This window comes from Anastrepha ludens, chromosome 6, assembly GCF_028408465.1.
Source record: "Anastrepha ludens isolate Willacy chromosome 6, idAnaLude1.1, whole genome shotgun sequence".
In the NCBI taxonomy this organism is placed as follows: domain Eukaryota; kingdom Metazoa; phylum Arthropoda; class Insecta; order Diptera; family Tephritidae; genus Anastrepha; species Anastrepha ludens.
The window spans coordinates 42,360,231-42,384,209 of record NC_071502.1 but is presented as its reverse complement, the minus strand read 5'-3'; the positions used below and the strand labels follow the sequence as shown (position 1 = coordinate 42,384,209).

The 23,979-nt window shown below is 40.0% G+C and overlaps 1 protein-coding gene across 1 annotated transcript; it reads right to left on the bottom strand.

Moving 5' to 3' along the window:
• Positions 1-2,335: 2,335 nt before the first annotated feature.
• Positions 2,336-5,223, bottom strand: LOC128868546 (phenoloxidase 2). Its single transcript, XM_054110759.1, has 5 exons — positions 4,629-5,223; positions 4,112-4,561; positions 3,411-4,041; positions 2,921-3,176; positions 2,336-2,849 (listed from the first exon to the last, which is right to left on the bottom strand). The coding sequence occupies exons 1-5, from the start codon at positions 5,166-5,168 to the stop codon at positions 2,648-2,650; spliced, it is 2,079 nt and encodes a 692-aa protein (XP_053966734.1). The 5' UTR covers positions 5,169-5,223; the 3' UTR covers positions 2,336-2,647.
• Between the last annotated feature and the right edge of the window lie 18,756 nt (positions 5,224-23,979).

Below are 23,979 nucleotides of genomic sequence, written 5' to 3'. Positions count from 1 at the left end.
GAACAGTGCGACCCAATCGAAAATTTCTTCCTACCGATATTAGACCTGGTAAGCGGTTAAAACGGGGCGTCTATGATTGGCAAATTAGTGATTCTGGTATACTCTTTATGAAGTGGATTGACAAAAGAGAGGTTACAGCTTTATCTAACTTTCATGATCCGAGTAAATTTGTAAAGGTACAACAACGCCAAAGCGATGGTTCTGTCAAAGAAATCGAAAAGCCTGAAATAATACACGACTATAATATGCACATGAATAACGTTGACAAGTTAGATCAGCTAAAGAAGTACTACGAGCTGAACAGAAAAAGCCGCAAGTGGTGGCACCGAATATTTTTCCACTTTCTTGATATTGCAGTCGTGAATTCTTTTATTATTTCTAAAAGTATAGGGTACCACTTACCCCTTAAGGACTTCAAACTTGATTTGATTTCAATACTATGCAGTTCAGCCTCACCACCTACTCTTGGAACCAAAAATAAAAAGCAAGCTAGAGTCCGCATAAAGAAAAACAAACCGTATGTAGATCCAAGCCTACGATCCTCGTCATCTCACCAACCAGTCAGAACAACCTTACGTAGATGTGCGTGCTGCAGCACGACAAGCCACTAAAGAAGGACTCAGTGGATGTGCTCAAGTTGTAATGTCCCACTTTGCCTCAGCAAAACAAAAACTTGTTTCAATGAGTTTCATAATTAATCCTCGCACTCTATGCGCGATGGTATAAAAATCGTACCACATCCTTGTACAAAATCCTGCAAGGATAAACATTTTTTTTTACATTTTCTTCATTAAATGTCTCGAATAAATGAAATAAAAAAATCTTTGTGTTTAATTTTTAGCAATTTTTTTCAGTGCCCCGGAAAGAGTTATCTGCAAGACAGGATAGGCATGTCGCGTTGTCGATGACCCCCATGTCAGCCATATGCTGACCACAACCGTTGTGTCCTGTGATTACACCTACCAGTACTCTCAGATCCTTTCTGCTGAGTTTTCGGAGAAAGGTCGCTATTTTTCCGTTGGTACTTTCACAAAGCACTTGGTTACTCTGCACGAGTTCAGCTCAGACCAACGCCCTCTATGGGTAGACGACCTCATGAAGTTGTCAATCCATAGTTGAATCGATGCAGAATTGACACCTAGAAAGGGTTCAGAGCCTAGTGGCATACTTGAAGAGCCTTCATTAGTCAGTTGTATTAGCTAACTCGTTCTCTGTAATACCACAATGTCCAGGCATCCGAGTAAGACTAATTTTGTTGTGTTTTGCAACACTGTTCAGTTTTGGCTTACATTCATGGACTAATTTCGAAGAATAGCGTGGGTTAGCAAGGGCTTTCAGTGCAGCTTGACTGTCACTATAAATTCCAATACTGCTACTCTGCCATTTTTCTCAATTATCTTGTAACCCCACGTTCAAGATGGCATAGACTACCGTAAAAAATACCGTGGCCATCTGTCCTGTGGCATAGGAGTACTTAGTGTCTTTGTCTAAGTACCATCCAAATCCGCAACCATCACTGGTTTTGGATCCGTCGGTGTAGAAAGTGTGCTGATATTCCGTTAATAGGTGTTCTGCATTTAACCGTTGATCTGAGATCAAAACATCATACTTCCTACCAAAGCTAACGAAACGCACCCGATTGTCCACTGACATTGTGAACAGTGTGCACCGCTCCGACAACTGGTGGTATATCTGACAGTGGTCAATGCTTTCTTCATTTCCCCAGACTCCGTTTAACTTGAGCCTGTACGCCGCCTTCTCGCTTCCTTTCGAATTTGAAGATATTGAGGTTTCAAGTTCGGAATGGCATTAAGGTCATCACTAGTTGTCGTACTCGTAGCACCTGTGATTGATACCCTGTGATCGAATAAAGTGACGGCAGCACATGTTTCTCGTTTCAAAGTGTATTTTCTGGTAGAAAATGTGACGCACAAATACTGTTGTGACTAGTAGACATAATGACGTTATCGTCAGCGTAAGATACAGTCTCCATCATTCTTGAGAGTGGCAGATCCGCAGTAAATATTGTGTATAATACGGACACCGGCAGAGATGGAGGTAAATCCCTGATTGATCCCAGTTTGATTTTGAAGTACCTGCCATTGAGATATGTCGAAATGCCACGATAAAAAAATTCCCTAATGTGGACATCCCCAAAACTTTCATATTTTTATAGTTATCTCAACTTCTATAGGCTGCTTCAAGCAACCATTACGTTTTCTTTCCAGAGGTGTAAATGTTTCAGCGTGAGCAACTCCTGAAATAAAATTTGACAAAATCTACCTTAAGGAGCGAATATAGTATTTTTAGTCATTTGTTAGTGCTGCTAAGATGTATGCATTTATTGACAAACTATTTAGTGTTTTTTTGAATAGATATTATAAAGACTTTAGTAATATAGAATAATCAATGATTATATAAAAAGACTATATATGTGTATAGGTGTAGATAAGGAATAATAACTTTGAAAAAATATGCAATAGAATATAGAAATAATTAAAAAAAAATATCTATAAGGTTGTGAATAGCAGAACAACTTATTTTCTCTTAGAATAATAGTAGGTACGAAAATCCATTATCATTTCCAGTAATTTTAGCCTCAAATTCATAGCTTCTAAGCGTTTGGGATGAGACTTCATGGCCCTTCTCAAGTGCGCTTCCTTTCAACAACTTCATTACGGAATAGTATCTTAATCGGTGTCTTTTGCATGTTGCTAAAGTTGTCAGTCAAGGCAGTCAAAGTATCAGCTGGCAAGCGCCTGTCGAATGGATAGCCCATAGCACGCTTGTCGGGATAGAATTTGTCCTTAAGACCGCAAAACGAGGCAGCATCACCGCAAACGTCCGGACTAAGTAATAAGAGAGTGTTTTTGGTTTTTTTTTATATTAATTGCTTCTGTTTTAAATAAATTTTACTCACGCATTGTTTTTCTGCAGCACTGCATCATCATCATAGTTCGAGATCATAACAAACAATTCGAATTGCATTCCTTCGGGTTTGCCCTTTGGTAGCAACATATGTGCAGGCCAGCCACAACCGCAGAAACGGAATTCCGCCAACTTTCGAGGATCTTCAGGCAAATGGGCGTTGCCAATGCGACGGAAGGATCGTTCATACGGTATGGTGACACTGGAATTGTCGTAGGGTTGGTTGATTCTGTTAACGCCAGGCATCACTGGAAATAATAAAATCGTGATAAAGTTGGATTAAAAGTGCAGGATATATGAAATGCGTTGCGAGCGATAGAGAGACGGCCAGAAAATATTCATAAATAAATTTGATGAGTGTAAAAAAAGTTAAACTTAAGTAAATGTTTCGAAAAGCTTTGCCAAAAACCTCCAATCTTCTCTCATATCAGCTCAAAATCTCTTGTTGTGCTACATTTTTCCGTTCTCAGTGTTCAACTCACAATTCACAGGAAACTTGTCAAGCTCTATTGCCAATTGACGTTGCTCATTGAGACTTAATGGCGTGCCACGCTCATCAGTGATAGGGCAGAGGAAAATGCGACAGGTGCCGCGCTTAACCGCACCAGTCTCGTTGTTCACCTCAATCATGTACTCGAACGGTGAGTGTTGCAAATGGGTGAATAAAGCATAAATACTGCCACCTGGGCCAAAGTCCAGACCAGCGGCCAGGTCCACATCAGATTTTTCCCAGTAAGTTAGCAATGTGTTTATGATATTCTTCGAGGCGCTCATGATGCGCACGTCGGCGCGTATGACTGATACACCATCATAGCCCAGCTCAGGCTCGCTATAGGCCGGCAATTTCTCCTTGAAACGATTGAAAAGCGTATCAAGATAACCGTGCCAGCGATAGAATATCGGATCACGCATGGCGGTTGTTACATCGCCCATTACGCCGAAATCCTCTAAGAAACGATTATCCGGGTCGTGTGAGAATGAAATTGCATTGTGGCCTTGATTGTGCAAATCACCATAGAAGCCAGGGTTGACAGAGAGATCGGTGGACTCGATAATGTCGCCAAGTAAGTCAATGCCTTTAACTTCATCCAGAGGAATGTTTTTACCGCTTGCCTGTGTAAATGAGAAACATTTACGTTTTTAATATATAAAATTTAGCTTCCTATCATGCAGTTACACTTACATCTGTTACATAACCTTGATCGATGGCTTGTACTACGCGGTTGATCCAGCGCTCAATATCAGCCAATTCCATCACACGTCCGTCGCGATCGATGTCCTTCAACTGCGTTTTGGCCACACGTCCCGGATAGGTGCGATTATTAAGACTGCACAAAATTTTCGGGAAATAACCCTCGGTTATGGGTTCGCGTACGTTGTTCAGTGGTTGTAGCTTGGCTAAATTATTGCAAAAGCGCTCCACATTGTAACGCGCCATAAGCTGATGATGCATGTAATAGAAGAGTTCCCCACGCCGATCTTTGCGCACCACCTCTTCGGGTCCTGAACCGGGGTATACCAAATGCCAATGCCAGTGATGGCTGTTCACGCCAATGTCTTCGCGGAAGTAACTCAGACGTTGCTCTTCCTCACGGTCAGAGGCGGTAAAGTTTTGTGGAATCTCTATGCGGCGCTATGTAGGGAATGCAAAAGAAATTATTAAACACAGTGATGATACAAATATTTCAATAGCTACTTACGCGATTTCCGGGATCGGCGACAAGTTTGCCCTCCGCGCGTGCATCTTGAAACACTGATGGTTCAACAAAGTTTTGTGGAAACTGCTCCACAATCACTGGCACTTGAAAGTTGCCGGTATCCTTGCGATGCTGTACTGCTACCGAAAAGGCATACTGAAAGAGGAATGCATTGACGCGGTCCCTTACATAAGCGGCCATGGCAATGAAATCCTCCTCGTTTGCGGGTCCTAGCAGCAATTGAATGAGTTGTGCGGCGATGCGACGATGTGGTGCATAGAAGAGAGAGAATTGTTGCCGTTTGCCTAGCGGCTTAGCAAAGTCTAAGCTTGGTTTTTGTCTCACATCCCGAACGGGTATTTTTACATCGACTTCCTCGCCAAAACGATTTTGAATGTCCTCCTTAACTTCGGCATATTGCTCGGTATAGAAACTGTCTGGTACGTCAAGTATGGATTTACCATCATCACGTGCTGAGAATACGGGTTCCAAGGGGTTTTGGAAAAGCAAATCGATTGCTTTTTTGTTTTGTTCGCTGGACATGTTGATTTGAAGTATTGGCTTCGAACGAAGTAGATGGTTGTTGCACTGGGATAGGTCACTTAAACGACTGTGACGATTTGCTGAATTTAAAAAGCTTTTATATTCTTCTAGAGGCATATGAATGCCGTTGAACTGATTTGCGTAATTGTTGTTGTTGTGTGTGCACTTTTTAGCAGTAGCATAGCAGTCAGGTTGATAAGCTCAACAACCGCAAGTGCTTTTTTGCGGCGTGAGAATGAAGAGTATAAAAAAAAATTGTTTGAAGGTTTATTTACTTTTAAGTATTTAGATACGTATGTTTGTAAAAAAAAATTTGTTTTTGTATAGAATGAAGTTTTTAAAGCCCCATTTTAAGCCCAAATTTAGTAGAATTTTTTAAAACCCTCTCCCCATTTACGCATCACGAATTTATTAATAAAATATAATCAAGTTACGGACACAACTTTATAATCTTACTTCACAATAGTATTCCCCTAACTCCACCTTATGATTCCAAGCTTCCAATGATTGGAAAAGCGCTTATTAATCTTCAAAAGCCTATTTTTTTAATATCACCTTTACAGCTTCTTTGAAATGCTATACGCCGACTTGAGGATTTTTCTTGATTTGTGACTTTATCTTAGAGAGTAAGATAATATTATTTAGAGCAATATTTGGGCTATTCATTGGACACAGCAGTATTAGAATGCCTTGTTTCACCAAAACCTGGACGAGGAATGGGCAGTCACGTTGGGGAGGCGCAAGATCCAAAAACGCAACCGGTCCATAACAGTACCATAGAATTTTCCAATCATTGACTGTCCACCAGGAACATATTCACGATTAATGATGCCGTGATGAGCTACTCATCGCTTGAAAAACTCTATCCACATTGCCTTCAGTCGCGCGTGACATGGACATTCCATCTTTTTCTTCCTAGTACTGTCTTTGTTTACATATCTCAAGGTCATACTGAAATATCTAGATCTCATTTTAGTGGCCACACAACTTATTAACACTAAACGAACAAACTCCCGAGATACGCTGCTCTGCCATTAAGGTGAAGAATATACGAAAGAGTAGTGAGCAACACAATAACAAATCAGTAGATGTATTGGGTTGGGGAAAAGCGTTTTTATAGCAGACTTTTATTTAAGCAAAAAACAATAATTATATTAATAAGTTAATCAATTGTATATTCGCCGTTGCTGTTTGCAATTTCTCTCCAATTCTCGATCAATTTGCTGATGGCGTTCTGCCAAAACTTGTCAAAGAAGTTGTTGAGTCAGCTTTTAAAGACCTCTTTGCTATCGAAAGTAACGCTATTTGACAGGGAGCGGAAAAGACGGCAATCGGTCGGTGCAAGGTCCGGAGAATACGGCGAATGCTGAAGGACCTCCCATGCGTGCTCATGGAATACGGCTTTGACGACTTGTGCAACATGGGGCGTGCCGTTGTCGTGAAGGAGTATGGTTTGTCCATATCGATCAGGTCTTTTCAGTCCAATAGGCTCATTCACGCGGTGTAGTTGAGCAATGTAGAGCTCCTAGTTGAACGTGACATTCTTTTCGAGCGTTTCCCAGTGCACCATGCTCTCTCAGTTCCACCAAACGCATATAATTATCTTCTCTGGATGAAGATCCGACTTGACTCTTGGGTTTGGGGTATCTCCTGGAATCACTCACTCCTTTCTTTGCCTCATGTATATAGTAGTCTGGTCAAATACGCATTTTTTATAGATATTTTTTAGGTTTTTGTTTTTAAGAAAATAAAATGCGATCGTTTTGATTTTATAGTATGTTATTATTGACATCAAATGGTATACAAAAACTATTTTTTTTTGACATACTGTTTTGTAGTAGTGTGGAACCAAAGTAAGCGTCTTATAAAAAAAGATAGATGGCTTGTCAACAAGATTTTGGCTCTTCAGGACATCTGAAACGAAAAAGTTAAACTGATTATTATTCAGGAGGCTTGTCATTCTGGTAGGTGCTAGAATGGGAAAATTTGTTTGAAAAATAACAAAATGGCGGGCTTTTGAAAAAAATCTTTGTTTTTCGGGTGAAACTCAGACTGTAGTATGAAAAGTTAGGGCTGTAAAGAACACGGTACGGATAAAAGCGAATTCTGCGCTGAGGAAGGAAAACCTCACTACTTCGATCAAACACCGTGGTGGCAGTGTACGGGTAGGCCGCGAAAGGAGTAGGCTTGCCTTTATGGAAAGTGCTACGGGTAGATTTCAATATCTATTAATTTTAAAAGCTAATTTAGTGCCAAGTGTCGAAGAACTGGGTATCGGTCGAGTTTTTAGGTGGTGCAAGACAATGACCCCAAACGTAATTTTCAGATTAGCCGAGCTTATTTGCATTACAATTGCAAATCTGTGCTCTCATATCTTTCCCCAGTCTTCGGATCTTAATTCTACCGAGCATTTCTGGGATAATTTGGAAACACTCAATCGTAAATAGCGAGCATTTGAAGTGGATTATTGAAGGTGAATGGCAAAATATTTCTCCAGACGAAGCAAAAATGTTGGTGCTTTCTATGAAAGGTTGACTTGAAAGTGTATTTTATGCAAAATGAAACCACACATCCTATTAACAACTTTCTAATTGTGAGTACACATGAATTTCTTCCTACTGCATTTACAATTTTTTGATGTTAGATAGTGCAGATAATTAATTTTGTGCTAATTTTGTCATGAATACACTAAATTGTTTTTCTGAAGGTTAAGTTAGGTTAGCCTGGTTGGCATTAAGCCATGTATAAGGGACCTTTTAGTCCCTAGCGATATCTATGAATACTGAAAGTGGACATCATGTATGCTATCAACGCTTTTGGCGACTCTAAGCAGATCTGGGAGATCCGCTTTTGAGACGTCCTCCCGACCCTCAAACAGTGGGGCTCCCAGGCATTTCAAACGCGTTTTTGATAATGCTAGATAAACGCACAGAAGGTGTCCGTGTTAGCAATCCCAATTTTGTGAGCATGTGCGGCCAATAATATCTCTGCAGCCCTTTCGTGAGAACATTAGCACGAATATATGTGAGAAAGAAATGCGACAAAAATTATCAGGTTAAATTTTTTAATACCAAAGTTGCTGTGTTTTATTTTCTAAAGTTGCTGCTCTATTTACAATTCATTGATGCAGTTAACCTATTTTGAGACTTTATTCTATAGTATATAGAAATTATGATAAAGCTCCTTTCATGACTGGTTGCAATACATAGCAGAGGCTTGCGAGAGCACTTTGTTTTCAATTCGTTTAAAATCTCCCATGCAATAATTTAATATAATATTCAAAGTTGCAAGTACTCCAGTAAATTAATCCACCTCATTGCTCCCTATTCAATATACGCACTTACATACATATCGATAGTATTCAATTTCTAGTTAAATCTAAGTGCTAGCAATTGTTGTACGAGTAGTGGGCGCAATTACTCAATGCTTTGCTACATGAGTTTGCAGCTATTTGCTGTTGCTGGTCGATTTTGAAACAAAAGCAACAATTTGCACACTGTCACTCAAGAAAATGGAAACAATTAATTTTACATTATCATGAAACAATGATATCAGATAGCAGATGTAGAATAAATGTAGAAGGAGAGAGAAGAGAAAGCAAGAATGGCTATAGCGAAAGATGAGTTTGTACTGCAGCAAAGTAGCCGGAGCTCTTCTCTCGTATTGCATTACAATGAAGACTTGAGGGAGCAGCATTGAGCGGAAATGTGTAAAACACCTCCAATTACTTTACATATATTTGGATAGGTGCACACTGTATTTGCTTATTTTATGCAGCCGTATTGTATTAAATTTCATAACTATAGAGTCTGATCACACTTGAACAGATGCTGTTATTACCACAAATGTCAATTGCTTGCCAAGTAGAGCATTTAGAATCATAGTCACCGCATCCAATTACGTGTCAATTGAGTTTAGCAGTGCGAACGTGTTGGAATTCCCTTTCTGACATTAGCCGCGTGAATGTGTAGGTATTTTTATATAAATGTGGGTTTGCCAAGTGGCCAACTAGAAACTCAAACGTTTATGCATGCGAAAATGAAAAACCTAAAGCTATTTGCACACGGTAGAGGAAAAACGTCATACTGAAACATATGTAAGTATAGGACTGTTCATGTCAAAATTATCCAGCAACTTGCCAGTAACTTAATTTCCGAGAATTCTCTCTCAAAGAGAAAAATATCAAAAAAAAAAGGTACATGAACGCAGAACCAGTAAGAATTTGCAAGTTTTACAAACAGCTGATTAAATTGTTGGCAGAAAAAATACCAAAAATTAAAAAAACTTTCACTTGAGCTACCTCGTATTACATTAAAAAAAAAAAAAGCAAATAAAATGCAAAATAACGAGCTTCGGAATCACATGATTTCATTTTGTCCACAGTAATTTGTTCCATTTCATCATTACTGTCAGATGAAGAACTTTCCAATTGTAATTCGAGTTTATTTTTACTTTGCAATCAGCTGTTCTCACTTGCAAATTCTTACAAGTAAAAATTTATCCAGTAAAAACTTGCAACTTCCCCTCAAAATTAAATGTCACTTTCCTTTCTCACTTTCCCCTGCTTTGCAAGTTTTTTGGTTACAAGAACAACAAAGCGTGATAATTTGTAACAAATACTTCACACTATTTGCTTCATAAACATACCTTATATCTCATTTCTTCTTCTCTTAATTGGTGCTATAACCGCTTACGCGATTTTGGCCGAGTTTAACAAAGCGCGCCAGTCGTTTCTTTTTCGTGCTAACCGGCGCTAGTTGGACACAGTAAGTGAAGTCAAGGTCTGATGTTTCCAACGCAGAGAAGGTCTTCCTCTCCGTCTGCTATCACCAACTGATACCCCATCGAATACTTTCAGAGCCGGAGTGTTTGTATAAGTTCGGACGACATGACCCAGCCAGCATAGGCGCTGGATCCTTATTCGCTGCGCTATGTCTATGTCGTCGTAAAGCTCATACAGCTCATCGTTCCATCGCCTGCGATATTCGCCACTGCCAACGTGCAAAGGTCCAAAAATCTTGAGCAGAATCTTTCTCTCAAAAACTCCAAGCGTCGATTCATCGTATGTTGTCATCGTCCAAGCTTCTGCGCCATACGTTAGAATGGGCATGATGAGAGTCTTGTAGAGTGTTAGTTTTGTTCGTCGAGAGAGGATTTTACTGCTCATTGCCTACTTAGTCCAAAGTAGCACTTGTTGGCAAGAGAGATTCTGCGTTGGATTTCAAGGCCGACATTGTTATCGGTGTTAATGATGGTTGTTAAAAACACAAAGTCTTTTACAACCTCAAAATTATAACTGTCAACAGTGACATGGGTGCCGATACGCGAGTGCGCCGACTGTTTGTTTGAAGACAGGAGGTACTTCGTTTTGTCCTCGTTCACCACCAGACCCATTCGCTTTGCCTGTTTATCCAGTTTGGAGAAGGCAGAATTAACAGCGCGGTTGTTAAGGCCGATAATGTCAATATCATCGGCATACGCCAACAATTGTACGCCTTATATCTCACTAGATACATATAAATACTCAGAAGAACACTGAGAGAAACTCTTTCACAGAGTCTACGAAAATGTCTGTGGTCGGCAAATTAACAAGCTCAGATATTTTCTTCTCGCAAACTCAGCGCTCTCTGACTTCATTCATCACACTTCTCTGATATGATAAAAACATATATCTAATGAGAGTGCCATATAAATTAAACTTCTTTATTGCAGAAATTTAGAGCGAATTAATTTTGCTGTAAAACCGCGAAAAGTGTTTGCTATCTTCTACAGCTTTTCAGAATTTCTAAAAGAAATTGGAGCACACAGTTTAAAGCTCATTGAACTTTAGTAAAATACACTGCAATTGTTTTTTTTCTTTTTTTTGATTTTTCTGGAAGTTAAAAACTAATGGTCATGCTAGTCTATAATTGCAACAAACTCAGTTCATCTTAGAGAGGACTGATTACATCGTCCAAACGGTGACATTCATTAGGAATTTTGTCTTGCTCTTCCATCTCGAGAGTAACTGAGTTTGGGATTTTTACTAAATAACTTCGACACTATGGTACATAGATGGTTTGTGGTGTTGGTTGAGGTAAATATTCTCATAGATTAGAATTGAAAAATCAGTGCGCCATCCTAATACTAGAAGTGTCTTCGTGCGGAAGTATTGGCAATAGGAGGAGCTTGTAGGCTATTAATCACAGATTTTCTCCTTCTCCTGGATAGCCAAGTTAGGCACTGGTTATGTCTACAACAACCTCTAAACTGGTGGAACAACGTAGGAATAGCTTTACCACCTTTACTACAACGTTACCTTACCTTACCACGAAAAAGCGAATGAACTGGCAAGATAGGGGATCTGTCATGAATAACGTTATTGCAGAATCGGTATTCACGCTACTGGGTGCAATCAAGAATGCGATCTTCTCAAAATAACTACGAATCCTCAAAATATCTACAACTACAAACAAACGTCAACATTGACAAATACGAAACGGATTGTTGCCTGCAGACTCGCGCCAGTGATAACTTGGCTTCAGATCTGTGAATGCTCTGCCCAATGGAAGGCGACGATGTAAACTTTTGGCAAACCGCTGTTTGAAAGCTTCAAGAGCTGGCCGGCATAGACGTAAACAACCTTATAAGGTTTCTCAATCGCACAGACTGGATATAGCCGTGAATAAATGATCGTATAATTTGGTGGTAGCAACAAAATGGTGCGGAAGCACTGGTGAATGGTGAATCACCATTTCAGCCCACTAAACAACCAGTGCAATTTTCAAGTGATAGTTTTTTTCTCCACTTATAAAAATATTCCGCAACACTGTCATTTGAAAGTTGTAAACTGCTTGGACCATATGCAGAAGAATCGTCCTGGCCATTCCCAAGTGAATAGCGATCCTGGACCTTTACCACTCACCATCCTCCATCCTCAGTAGGCAGTTGAGAAGTAGAGTCCTTGTTTGAAAAACGAAAACAACACTAGACAAAGGCCTAATCATCTTATCCTTGTATATGGCGCAGAAGTTTGGACGACGAAGACAACTGATGCAGAGCACTGAGAGTCTTCGAGAGAAAAATTCTCCGAAAAATCTTTGGCCCTCTTCGCATAGACGAGAATGAGTTCCATATCCTTTAGAACAGCGAGCTGTCTGAGCTATACTGGGATGTGCACATAGTGAATCGTATTAAAACATAGCGCTGCGCTGGCTTCACAATGTCTCGAAGATGAACGAAAGTGCTCCGGCACGGCAGTCCTTCAAGAGGGAACCCACTGGTGGACGACGAGGAAGACCCAATCTCCGTTGGAGAGATGAAGTGAGGCATATCTTGGCAGCACTCGGTGTCCCCAAATGGCGCCAGCAAGCAATGAACTGGGCCAAAAATCGGCCAAAAACCGACATATACAAGGTGAAGTTCTAAATAAACATGAGCCGTCATAACAATGTTTTTGATAGCACCATCTTTTTAATGAGTTAGTGCATTAGAGTGCTAGCTGACTTCCAGTGAAAGCTTGGTGACATTCGGTTCAGTGATCGCGAAGTTATTGCGTCTAAAGTGTCGTCAGAATGTTTATGTTATCGGTACAAAAATGAGTTTCGCACAAAGAGTTAACATCAAATTTTGTTTTAAAATCGGTAAAACTTTTACCGAAACATTCGAGTTTATGAAAAAAGTTTATGGCGATGATTCTTTATCTCATTATCGCGTGTCAGAGTTCCTCAGTGGTGTGCATGCTTCGAAGATGGTCGTGAGGACATCAATGACAATGAACATAGGTACATACATGCCGCCAAAAATCAGTAAACGCCGAAAATTCCTTCGAAATTTACGAACAATTTATCAATTTATCAAAAATGAAACAAAATCATAGTTGAAATTCATGGCATCGGAGTTGAATATCTCCAAAACATCGATTACAGATGCATTTTAATTGATCATTTGGGCTCACGAAACGTCTGTACACATTTCATTCCGCACAAGTTAACTGAGGACCAAAAATTGCTCAGAATTCAACAATCGAAGGACCTCATCAAAGAGGCGAGAAAAGAAGAGAACTTCGTTTACAACATTGTACAATAATTGGTGATGAAACGTGGTGTTTCCAACATGAACCTGAAACTAAGCGTCAAAGTGCTGACTGGAAGGCCCCAGGTGAGCCGAAACCCAAAAAATCGCGCTTGGAGGAATCAACAATCAAGTTGATGTTCATTTGTTTCTACGATTCCAACGGAATTGTCCACAAGGAGTTCATACCAACGGGCCAAACCGTCAATGCAATTTTCTATCTTGGCGTTTTGAATACCGCGCAGGAGGAAGTTGGCGGTTATTGAATGATAATGCACCATTTCATCGATTCACTCTTGTGACTTGCGCCTGTAGAGGCCATCCAAAAGGGTTGTACCGACATCCGGAAAGACGTTCCGGTCAATGAACTGAAACATTCTTTCGAAAGGCTTTTAGATCACGCAAAACAGTGTATCGAGGCCAGAGGAGACTATTTTGAATAAATAAACTCGTAGTTATCAGAACAAAGCTCCTGTCGTTCCTATTTTAGCTCAGTCTTGTTTATTTTGGACTTGAGCTTGTAGTTTTAGTGCAATCTACGTAAGTAAATATATTCTGTTTTTTTGCAGGCTGTTTATAATGATTGACAAAATACTCATTTATCTAACGGCAGTGTTATTTACTTCAATTTATAATCCAAATTCTCTTTCGAAACACCTACAACCTACTTGTATCACTTCTTCATGATTAAAGTTTGCTCTAACAAATTAGCAGCAGTGTATGTCCCTTGGCATTTGGTTCGTCTACACCAACGGCTTATCCATCTTGACGGTGCTTGCACTTACTTACTGTACTTACCTTACTTCAGATTTATGGCTACACGCGGGCACTATGACAATTGTAGATGCAGGTGTGCAGAAGTCACAGACCACTGCGTATTTTGTAGCTGTGGGAGCCAACTGAGACAAAGTGGCGGCTGTGGTAGCTGTTGCAGCTTTAACAACCTGGACAATTCACAACGAATTGTGTGCCTCATCTTAATGAAAATGTTATTAATGACAATGTAATTAATAAAGTGTTAATGATGATGATTAGAAGCGTGTTTGCATTGATGATGATGAGGAGCACAAACACATAATTGTTGCGGACGCACAAGGGGAAGCTTGTGCTGATAATGATGATGATGTTGATGATGATGTCGCCAATGTTGACGCCACGACTGCACGATAGTCCTTTTCGTCTGCTTTTAACTATCTACTACATTTTTCTTCTGCCCATCACTCAACTGGGCGTTGCTGCAATTTACTAAATTGAGACTTCACTTCATTGAAGGCAACTGCTAGAACCAGTGGGTGGATCTGGGACTTATTCATGTTGTTTGCATGCTCTGTCGCAGACAACTTTATGGCTGCCAACTAAGCGAAAAACCAAACAAAAAAAACATAAAGTGAAAGACGACTAAGCAAGAATAAGTGAATTTTTGCAAAACTTAAAGATTTTTTCTCCCACTCTCTTCACAAATACTAAAACATATACTTGCGAGTATGAGCAAATGCTTCCTCTTTGTGTGTGAGTACTCGTATTCAATTTCTCTGCGGTTGCACGCAAAAAACTTCAAGTATCCTACGCTCTCAAGTTGCGCTTTTTGCCTAGTCTCTTGCTTACGTAGCACTTTATTTGAATGCGTATAGATTCCATTTGTTATCAAGTGCTTTTGGTGCAACCAACTCTTTGGTTGGTGACTTCCATGAAAGTTTCAAGGAAAAACACAAAAAATGATAAGAAATACGTGGCAGAAATATTTCTCTTCAAAATTTGATATGAAGTAATATAATACTTGCACGCATATACAAACAGATGCACCTATGTAGTAGGAATGCAACAGCATGGTTGGTGTGTGATTTATCACTCAAGAGGTGGTAGTAATTTGTCAAAAGTTTATAAAAATTATTTGAAGTCGCAGCTTTACTGTCATTTGTTGTTAGCTTGATGCTCTTTAGAACTTTCTAAGTTTTATTATTTTGAACAGAGATATTTACAGGGTGCGTTTGGTATTTGAGGACAACTTGTGAGTGCAACTAATTAGCTTTTATTTTGAACAAAATTTAATGAAATTAAACAAATTACACAACATTAACTTATAGATATATGAAATCATTCAATAAAATTTCCATCAGCTGCAATAACCTCCTCGATTCGGGTCTGGAAACGAATGCATGTCTTAATTAGATGCTTGTTATTCAGATACTTTTAGGGAAGAAATGATCTTATGGGACTGCTTATTAGTTTCACGTTCAACATTATTCCCAGATCTAGGGAGATAGGCGGCCATAATTTCGGTGTTATGCGCGCATGCAAAATTTCAGCCATCCAATCGTGTGCCGCCATCGTTCTGTGTGAATGAGCAGAGTCTTGCTGAAAGATGTATGGGCTGTCACCGGTAGACTATCAATCAGGGTTTCACTACTGTCTCTACATCCTTGATATATACAGCAAAATTAATACGAAGGCTGAAACAAAAAAATCCTCTAGATTTAAACTAATAAATAAACAAAAATCAGTTAAAAGTGTAAACTATATTTTGCTGAGCATTAACATAAATTATATGTTGTAACAAAACTCGACAAAAATTGCTCATGTTATACTAGTTGTAATGAAAATAATTATAATAAAGCGCAATTCACTCGCAATCCTTGAATAAGGTGGCATAACAAGGCTTTATTGCTAACAACATCTAAAACATAACAGTGGCTGGACACTTCGAGTGCATGACAACAGGAACCACTGTAGTATTGGAACGTATCTATTTGTTATTTCAGGGGGAAAACAAATCAAAATATTTAATCCTTATGTCTCGCTCAAACGCTTGACGAGTTTTGTCCCATACGAATCGTACTTAGTGCACTTTCGTGATAAGATAGTTCAGATATTTCGTGCTGTCTACAACTATAGGTAGGTAGGTAAGATGGCAAGAGTACCCCAGGTACACTTCAAGTAGCACTTACGTGCTGTTTTGATACCATAATGTGGACCACCACCTGTGAAAAGATTAAGAGAAAAAAACCGTTTACAGCCATCCAGTGCTGTTGATGTAGTGGAGGAGAGAAAAGGGATCTAGGCTGGAAAATTTCTTCAAGTCGTCCCCGAAGGGCACGCTAAGGAATCTCAAGCGCCTAGCTACCAGAGGCGGACATTTGCAGAGAAAGTGTTCCACAGTCTCTTTCTCTGCAGGATCCCCACAGCTCTGCAATAGGGGTTATACGGAATTCCAAGCTTCTCCGCATGAGTACCGATCACCCAGTGACCAGTGAACACCGCAATGAGTTTGGAAATTGAATGGCGGGGGACTCCCATCACCTTAAGCGTTCTGTTTCTATCGTATTGAAACCATAGTATTTTCGAAATAGCACACGATGAGACCTCCATCTGTCTTGCGCTTTTTCTAGAAAGAAATTGTGTAGTTTCCCTTTAACGACGGCCAAGGGGACACCGATGTCTGAGAAGGGGACAGCTGGAACCGGTTCTGCTGACCCCTTTCTGGCCAGTTTATCGGCAATTTCATTTCCCTCTGTATTCCTGTGCCCAGGAACCCAGATAAGGGAAATGTTTCCTGCACGTTCGAGACGTTTCAGTTCCTCCTTACAGGAGTTCACTAGAAGAGAGCTGCAATACGGCGACGACAGGGCCTTGATCGCAGCTTGACTATCGGAAAAAATATTAATGTCTTCCTCCCAACAGCGAATCCAAAGCATTCTGCATGCCTGCAGAATCGCGAAGACCCCCGCTCCCACTCCAGACTCCATTTTGGATCCGTCAGTGAAAACAGAGGCATCTATATCCGTACCGACCTTCCCCTCTTTCCAATCTTGCCTGCTCGGAAAGATATAGCTAGCACAACCCTCAAAGCACAGTTTGCATATGGAGAGGTCAGTGCGAGTAACAGAGAAGGAAGGGGAGATGTGCTTCAAGATGCTACTATGTCCTACAGGAAGTTGTCTCCAAAGGCCAATTTCCTTCAAACTAATAGCACTCTGAGCAGCAATGGATGTAATCTGCAGATCCACAGGAATTGTTTTCCCTCCAGAGATTTCTCTACGGTCTCTACTACCTCATGTGAGGCTGACTCGGCAGATTTCCCTTTCAGGTAAGCGTGTTGGGCTGGAGAAAGTCTGGTTTCAAAGTGCTATCTGATGTGATAGTCGATCACTCTTTCAAACACCTTGAGAATAAAGGAGGTAAGACTTATAGGTCTGAAGTCCTTGGCCAGGACGTGGCCCCTCCTTCCTGCCTTAGGAATGAAGACCGCTTTGGTTTTCTTCCAGCTAGCAGGAAGGTGGTTTAGCGAGATACACGCCAAAAAGATGTTTTAAAGAGCGGGAACCACCGAGGTTTAAGTCTTCTGAAGCATTACTGGCATAATACCATCGAGATCTGGAGATTTGAAGGGGGAAAAGCTCTCGATTGCCCAGTTTATTCTGTTGACGGACAGTACAGGTGTCAGGGACATCGCAGGTAGCCCCTCCTGCCGGTTCGCGCCTACGTTACAGACTGGAGCAATAGAATTTTCCGGGAAATGGGTATCAATAAGGATTTTTAAAGATTCGCCTGCAGATTCAGCCCACCCCCCATCCTCTCTTTTGACAAGAGTTTTACAAGAGTGGTCCTTGGATCGGACCCTGCTGAGTCTGGCCGAGTCTTTTACGGATTCAGTGGATTCGCAGTACTCTTTCCAAGAGTTAGGCTTAGCACCTCTAATGGATTTCTTATACTCTTTCAAAATTTCCCGGTGATCTTGAAAGTTCTTTATTTGGTAACATTTATTGAAGACTCTCCTAACCTTCTCTTTCAAATCGGTCAGCGTCTTGCTGCACCAGGGAGGAAAGTCTTTCTTGCTACAACTATAAGTACCGTACTAAAATTTTCGCCATACACGAGTTGATATTGAATATTGAGTGCAAAGTAAGCGGCAATAATCCTTTTGCCAAATTTCAAATACTATCTCTCAATCCATTTGAGTATTTGCATTTGAGATAAAGTTTGAACTGATTTGTATAAAAATCATTTACCATCAACCGCAACCATTGGCCCAGGCTATCCTCATACACGAACGTGAGTAAATGCATCAAACGTTGGCATCTTCTACATTGAATAGCAAATTCAATGGGTTTATTAAGAAAATTTAAATCAATATGCCGGTCACGTTGTAGTTGTAGCACTGAATTCGACCGCAATATATTGATGTCAGCAGCAGCTACATATACCCGAACATGCATATTTACATACTAACTATGATGTAACGAATACATGTATATGGGTATGTGTGCAAATGCACATGTAGCTGGCTGGAATGCAGGACACATCATCGTTTTAGCAATAATCTGCTGGCATATCTGTCCTTTTAAGAGGATTTTACTGTTCTGTATTTGCAATTTTCCTATGATTTTGAACCTGTGATGTCGGCATTAGATTAGGTAACGGAAATTCCTTTGTGGTTGAATTTTCTATCCAAACTGGTAATGAATACCAATTCATTACACTACGATTCGTTACAAGGAAAAGTTGTAGAAGAGATTGGGGAAAATATTTTTTTATAGTTATGAAAAATGAACTTCAAATTGAATAGTTTGAATAAAATTTTAAATGTGTTCAATATTTTTAATTATAATATCCATAAGCCAAGGAGAATTCATACAAGGTGACTTTGCTAGAGCGACGACATTTATAATATACGTATTTTGTTTTTGCAATTTGGTGATTTAAGTGTCTAACTTTCCTTGAGAGTGTGGATAAAGAATGCACCCTTTATTGATATTTATACCAGCAAATTGCGAGGAAAACTCATTTGCCATAGCTAAGTTACCTTGTTCACTTTTCCGTCAGCTAAGAATATATATGCCGGCTTTGTTTATTGTGTCCGGTGTTGATTTTTCTGCTGAAGGTTTAGTACATAGTCAAAAAATATAAAATATTATAAATAAATCAAAATGTAATTTCTTTCATTGGTTTTTAACACACTTTTATTATATTAGGTCGGGTTGTATGTATGTATGTATGTATGTAACGGAATCTTTGAGCTTAATTTTCACTGGCATCTAAAAATCTGATCGACTTGAAATTTTGCACACCTATCAAGGACCGATGACAATGCAATAATTTGATAAAAGTTTTCCATAATCCTTGTTAGGATTGCCAGGATTAATATTTTCTTTTTTTACCTGTGGGCAAAAAGTAAGGTGAATTTGGTTGTAAAATGAAAAATCTTTATTTATTCTTGTAAATCAATTTCATCCCCTTCAAAACAATCCCCTATCAATGGAATACACTTATGTCAACGATTTTTCCAATCCCCGAAACATGCCAAATAGTCCATTTCCGGTATAGCCATCAGCACCTTCTTCGATTCAGCTTTTATCTCCTCAATCGACTCGAAACGCGTTCCCTGGAGTGGTCTCTTGAGTTTTGGGAATAGCCAGAAGTCACACGGAGCCAAATCAGGCGAATACGGTGGTTGCGGAACGATATGCGTGGAATTTTTGGCGAAATGGTCACGAAGAACGAGTGCAGTGTGAGACGGTGCATTATCGTGATGCAAAAACCAAGAGTTTTTGGCCCATATTTCTGGTCTTTTTAGATGAATTGCTTCACGTAAACGACGTATAACGCTCAAATAATATTCCTTATTAACAGTTTGGCCAGGTGGAAGGAATTCATAGTGCACCACACCACGAAAATCGAAAAAAACTGGCCAATGGAGTGGGGTAGCCGTTTCTCAGGCTCTCTCCACGAAATAAGTTCTTCATCCGGATTACTTCTTTATCACGGCCGATAACTGCATAGCTTTAGACTCACAGTCGATAAGAAAGGAATTAAACATAACACGAATATATCGAATCATTAATTCACTGACTGCAATGATAACAATAATTTTCATTCATAATAAAAAAAGTTTAAAAAAAAAACTAAAAAACACGCTTTTCGCTAATCGAACTAAAAAGTAGAAAATAAAAAATAGTTTAAAAAAAACTAAAGAACACGCTTTTATTGCCCAACCCGACCTAATAAAAGTGTGTTAAAAAGAAAAGTTACGGGGAAGGAGATTTATGTAAAACGGTGAGATAAAGGTGGCAGTAGAAAAAAATTCTGAAGAAATATCTAAATAATAATACCAGTGCCATAAGCCATTGCATTCCCATTGAGAAAAGTACCTTTAACTTGAGGAAGATAACATCGAACACTTACTTACTTAGGTGGCCATAACAACCCGTTACCGAGTTACGGCCGACCTCACTAGCTCTCTCCAGGCGCCTCTGCTCCGCGCGCGCCTTCTCCAATTCTGTACACCAAGCGAGCATAGGGTTTTCTCCAACTGGTCTTTCCACCGGAGCAATGGTCTTCCTCTGCGTCGGCTCCCTTGGACTTCGCCCTCGAACACCTTCTTTGCTGGAGCTTTTTCATGCATACGTACGACATGCCCTAGCCAACGCAGGCGTTGGATGGCGATGCGTTGAACTACGTCAATGTCGGCGTAGAGCTCATACAGCTCGTGGCTCATTCTTGAACGGTAGTCTTCGCCAACGCGCACAGGACCGAAGATCTTACGAAGAACTTTTCTATCGAACACCCCAAGAGCGGAACACTGCATCGCTTTGTGACACTACCCATGCCTCTGCGCCATAAAGCAACACGGGTATGATGAGCGTCTTGTAAAGTGTCAGTTTGGTCATGCGAGAGAGGGCTCGACTACTCAATTGCTTACTTAGCCCATAGTAACACCTATTAGCAAGAGTGATTCTCCGTTTGATCTCCAGGCTGATATCGTTGTTGGTGTTAACGGCGGTGCCAAGATAAATAAATTCTGGCACAACTTCGAAAGTACAGTTGTCCGCAATGACGTGCGTTCCAACACGCCGTGTGTTCCGCGTTGTAGACAGCATATACTTTGTTTTAGCCTCGTTCATCGCCAGACCCACTCGTGATGATTCCTTCTCGATAGCAGAAAACGCAGCCGTGACATCTCGCTTACAACGGCCGATAATGTCAATGTCATCGGCGTACGCAAGGAGCTGGACACATTTGTAGAAAATAGTGCCATTACGATGCACACCTGCTTTTCGGAGCACCCCTTCCATCACGCAGTTGAAGAGGTTGCATGACAGTGGATCGTCTTGTCTGAAACCTCGAACGGTACGGAATGGCTCGGAGAGGTTATTTCCTACCTTGACGGAGCTGGTTGTGTTGCTCAACGTCATTCTGCAAAGCCGTATGAGCTTCGCTGATATACCAAGCTCAGACATGGTGGCGTACAGGCAATCCCTTATCGGGCTATCGAACGCAGCTTTATAGTCGACAAAAAGATGATGGGTGTCGACTTGCTTTTCATGGGTCTTTTCCAGGATTTGGCGTAATGTGAAAATCTGGTCGATGGTGGACTTACCACTTCTGAAGCCGCACTGATAAGGGTCGATCAGTGTGTTGGCAAACGGCTTAAGTCTTCCACATAGGACGCTAGAGAGGACCTTGTAAGCGATGGTTAGAAGACTGATGCCCCGGTAGTTGGTGCAGATCGTCGGATCACCCTTCTTCAGTACAGGACAAAGGACACTGATATTCCAATCGTCGGGCATGCTTTCTGCTAGTCATATTTTGCAGATGAGCTGATGCATGCTCCCTATCAGCACATCGCCGCCAGTCTTGAACAATTCAAGGGGCAAGCCGTCAGCGCCAGTCGCTTTGTTATTCTTGAGCCGCTGAATGGCAACTCTGACTTCGGCATGACTAGGTGGTGGAACATCCAAATTATCGTCGATTGGCGGTATCTTCTACTGGGTCGAAATTGTGTGCGTCATCGCCAGCAAGTAAATTGCAGAAGTGTTCCCTCCATATGCCCAGTGTGGACTGTGTATCCATAACCAGATTTCCGTTTTTATCTCTGCAGGCTGATGCTCCGGTCTTGAAACCGGGCATCATTCCTGCCCCTGTACTCCTCTAGCAGCTCCTCGTACACCTACTTAAAAAATAACATTGAACTGCCGATTAGGGTTTTAAAATGAGCGGTTATTTTTAAGTTCTCAAGATAATTAACATCTATCCCAAACTTGAAAAAGCGGTGTACATTTTTTTCTCTGAATCTATTGAATCAGTACGGATTTCATTAGTCTAAGGTGATAATGTGGAACTCCTTAAATTGGTTTTATGGCTCTTTTATTTTTTAAGAAATTTTTACCCGTGCCGCCAACCCTTTGAAGATTACTGTTGAATTTGGGTAGAAGATCATGAAATATTTTGTAAATTGGTCTACAATGCTTAAAGACCGATTTTATTTCTTTCTCTTTGCGATTCCTCTTCAGAAATATCCCAAAAACCGTACCATTTACTTTATTTAGAAGAGAAAAATAATGGTTCAAACGATTTTTACCGAGACTCTGATTACAGATTTCTAGGTTGGATGAAAAGATTTGTTAAATATCGACACTAAATTATTTAATTAGCTTAAAAGCGTCGGCCGCCGTAGCCGAATGGGTTGGTGCGTGATTACCATTCGGAATTCACAGAGAGAACGGAGGTTCGAATATCGGTTAATCACCAAAATTAAGAAAAACATTTTTCTATTAGCAGTCGCCCCTCGGCAGGTTATGGCAAACCTCCGAGTGTATTTGTGCCATGAAAAAGCTCCTCATAAAAATATCTGCCTTTCGGAGTCGGCCTGAAACTGTAGATCCCTCCATTTGTGGAACAACATCAAGACGCACACCACAAATAAGAGGAGGAGCTCGGCCAAACACCCAAAAAGGGTGTAGATATTAGATGCCTTCATACATATAATATATATACATGCCCCAGATATTTGAAGAGGATTAACAAAATTCGCGCCATTTCCCACATTCGTGAGTTCATAATTTTCCTTTCACTTCGTTCAGCAATTAGGCGATTGAGCGCTAGAAAAACGAACCACGACTAACGGGCCTGCCATAATTTCAAGCCAATCCAATGAAATCTCAAACACAAACATTAAAAAAATTATAATTTCATGATCGACCACCATAACAAGATAAGTGTTATAGCGGTTTTACCCAATTATGTGCTAGACGTGTATTTAAATACGAACTTAAGATAAATGTAATTATTTATAGAACAAAAAATTTAACGAGCAATTTATTTTAATATTTTTTCAATAGAAAAAAAAAAATCAAACAATAGAAATAATAACATACATAAATCAGCTTCAAGAAGTTTGCCAGCTTCATTATTAAACCATTGCATATTTTTTGTGTGTTATAATTTTCCACGCTTCATAGAAAAAAACAAAAAACCAACAAACAGATACCTAAATACATACATTTTTTTTTCTTATTTATGTAACATTTGATGTAATCGGTTTCGCATGTTTACGTGATTAAAAAATAATAATAATTAGTGCTACTAATGATTTTACTAACTAGTAATGCGAATATGTAAAATTTGTTAATATCGTACACTTCTTCGAAAAAGTCAGCGATCCCTCGCAATAAATGCCTGCCTATAGAGCTTTTTCTCTAAGTAGTACATTCTTTAAGTTTCTCTGATATGCACAATCTGGTGTTTATAAATTTTCAAGCTAACAAGCAATTAATAAATTTCCGGTCAGGGCACACTCTAGGGCAGAGTAACTTCTCCTGTGGAATCAGAACGTCAGTAATTTTCTTCATGAAGTTGAAAAAATGGAAGGAAAAATAATTTCATATGCATAGATAAACACCTTTCGACATTGTGTGATCTTCAACAAAGGCCTTTCAGCAGACTTATCGCACTTGGTGTAAAAGTCGGATCTAATACTCTTTTG

What these genes read in the sequence shown, in the direction of transcription:
- LOC128868546 (XM_054110759.1), bottom strand. Translation starts at nt 5,168, where the DNA reads ATGTCCAGCGAACAAAACAAAAAAGCAATCGATTTGCTTTTCCAAAAC. An exon ending in ATCAAGGTTATGTAACAGAT is followed by an intron (nt 4,042 to 4,111) that starts GTAAGTGTAACT and finishes TCATTTACACAG; the next exon opens with GCAAGCGGTAAAAACATTCC. An exon ending in TGACAAGTTTCCTGTGAATT is followed by an intron (nt 3,177 to 3,410) that starts GTGAGTTGAACA and finishes TATTATTTCCAG; the next exon opens with TGATGCCTGGCGTTAACAGA.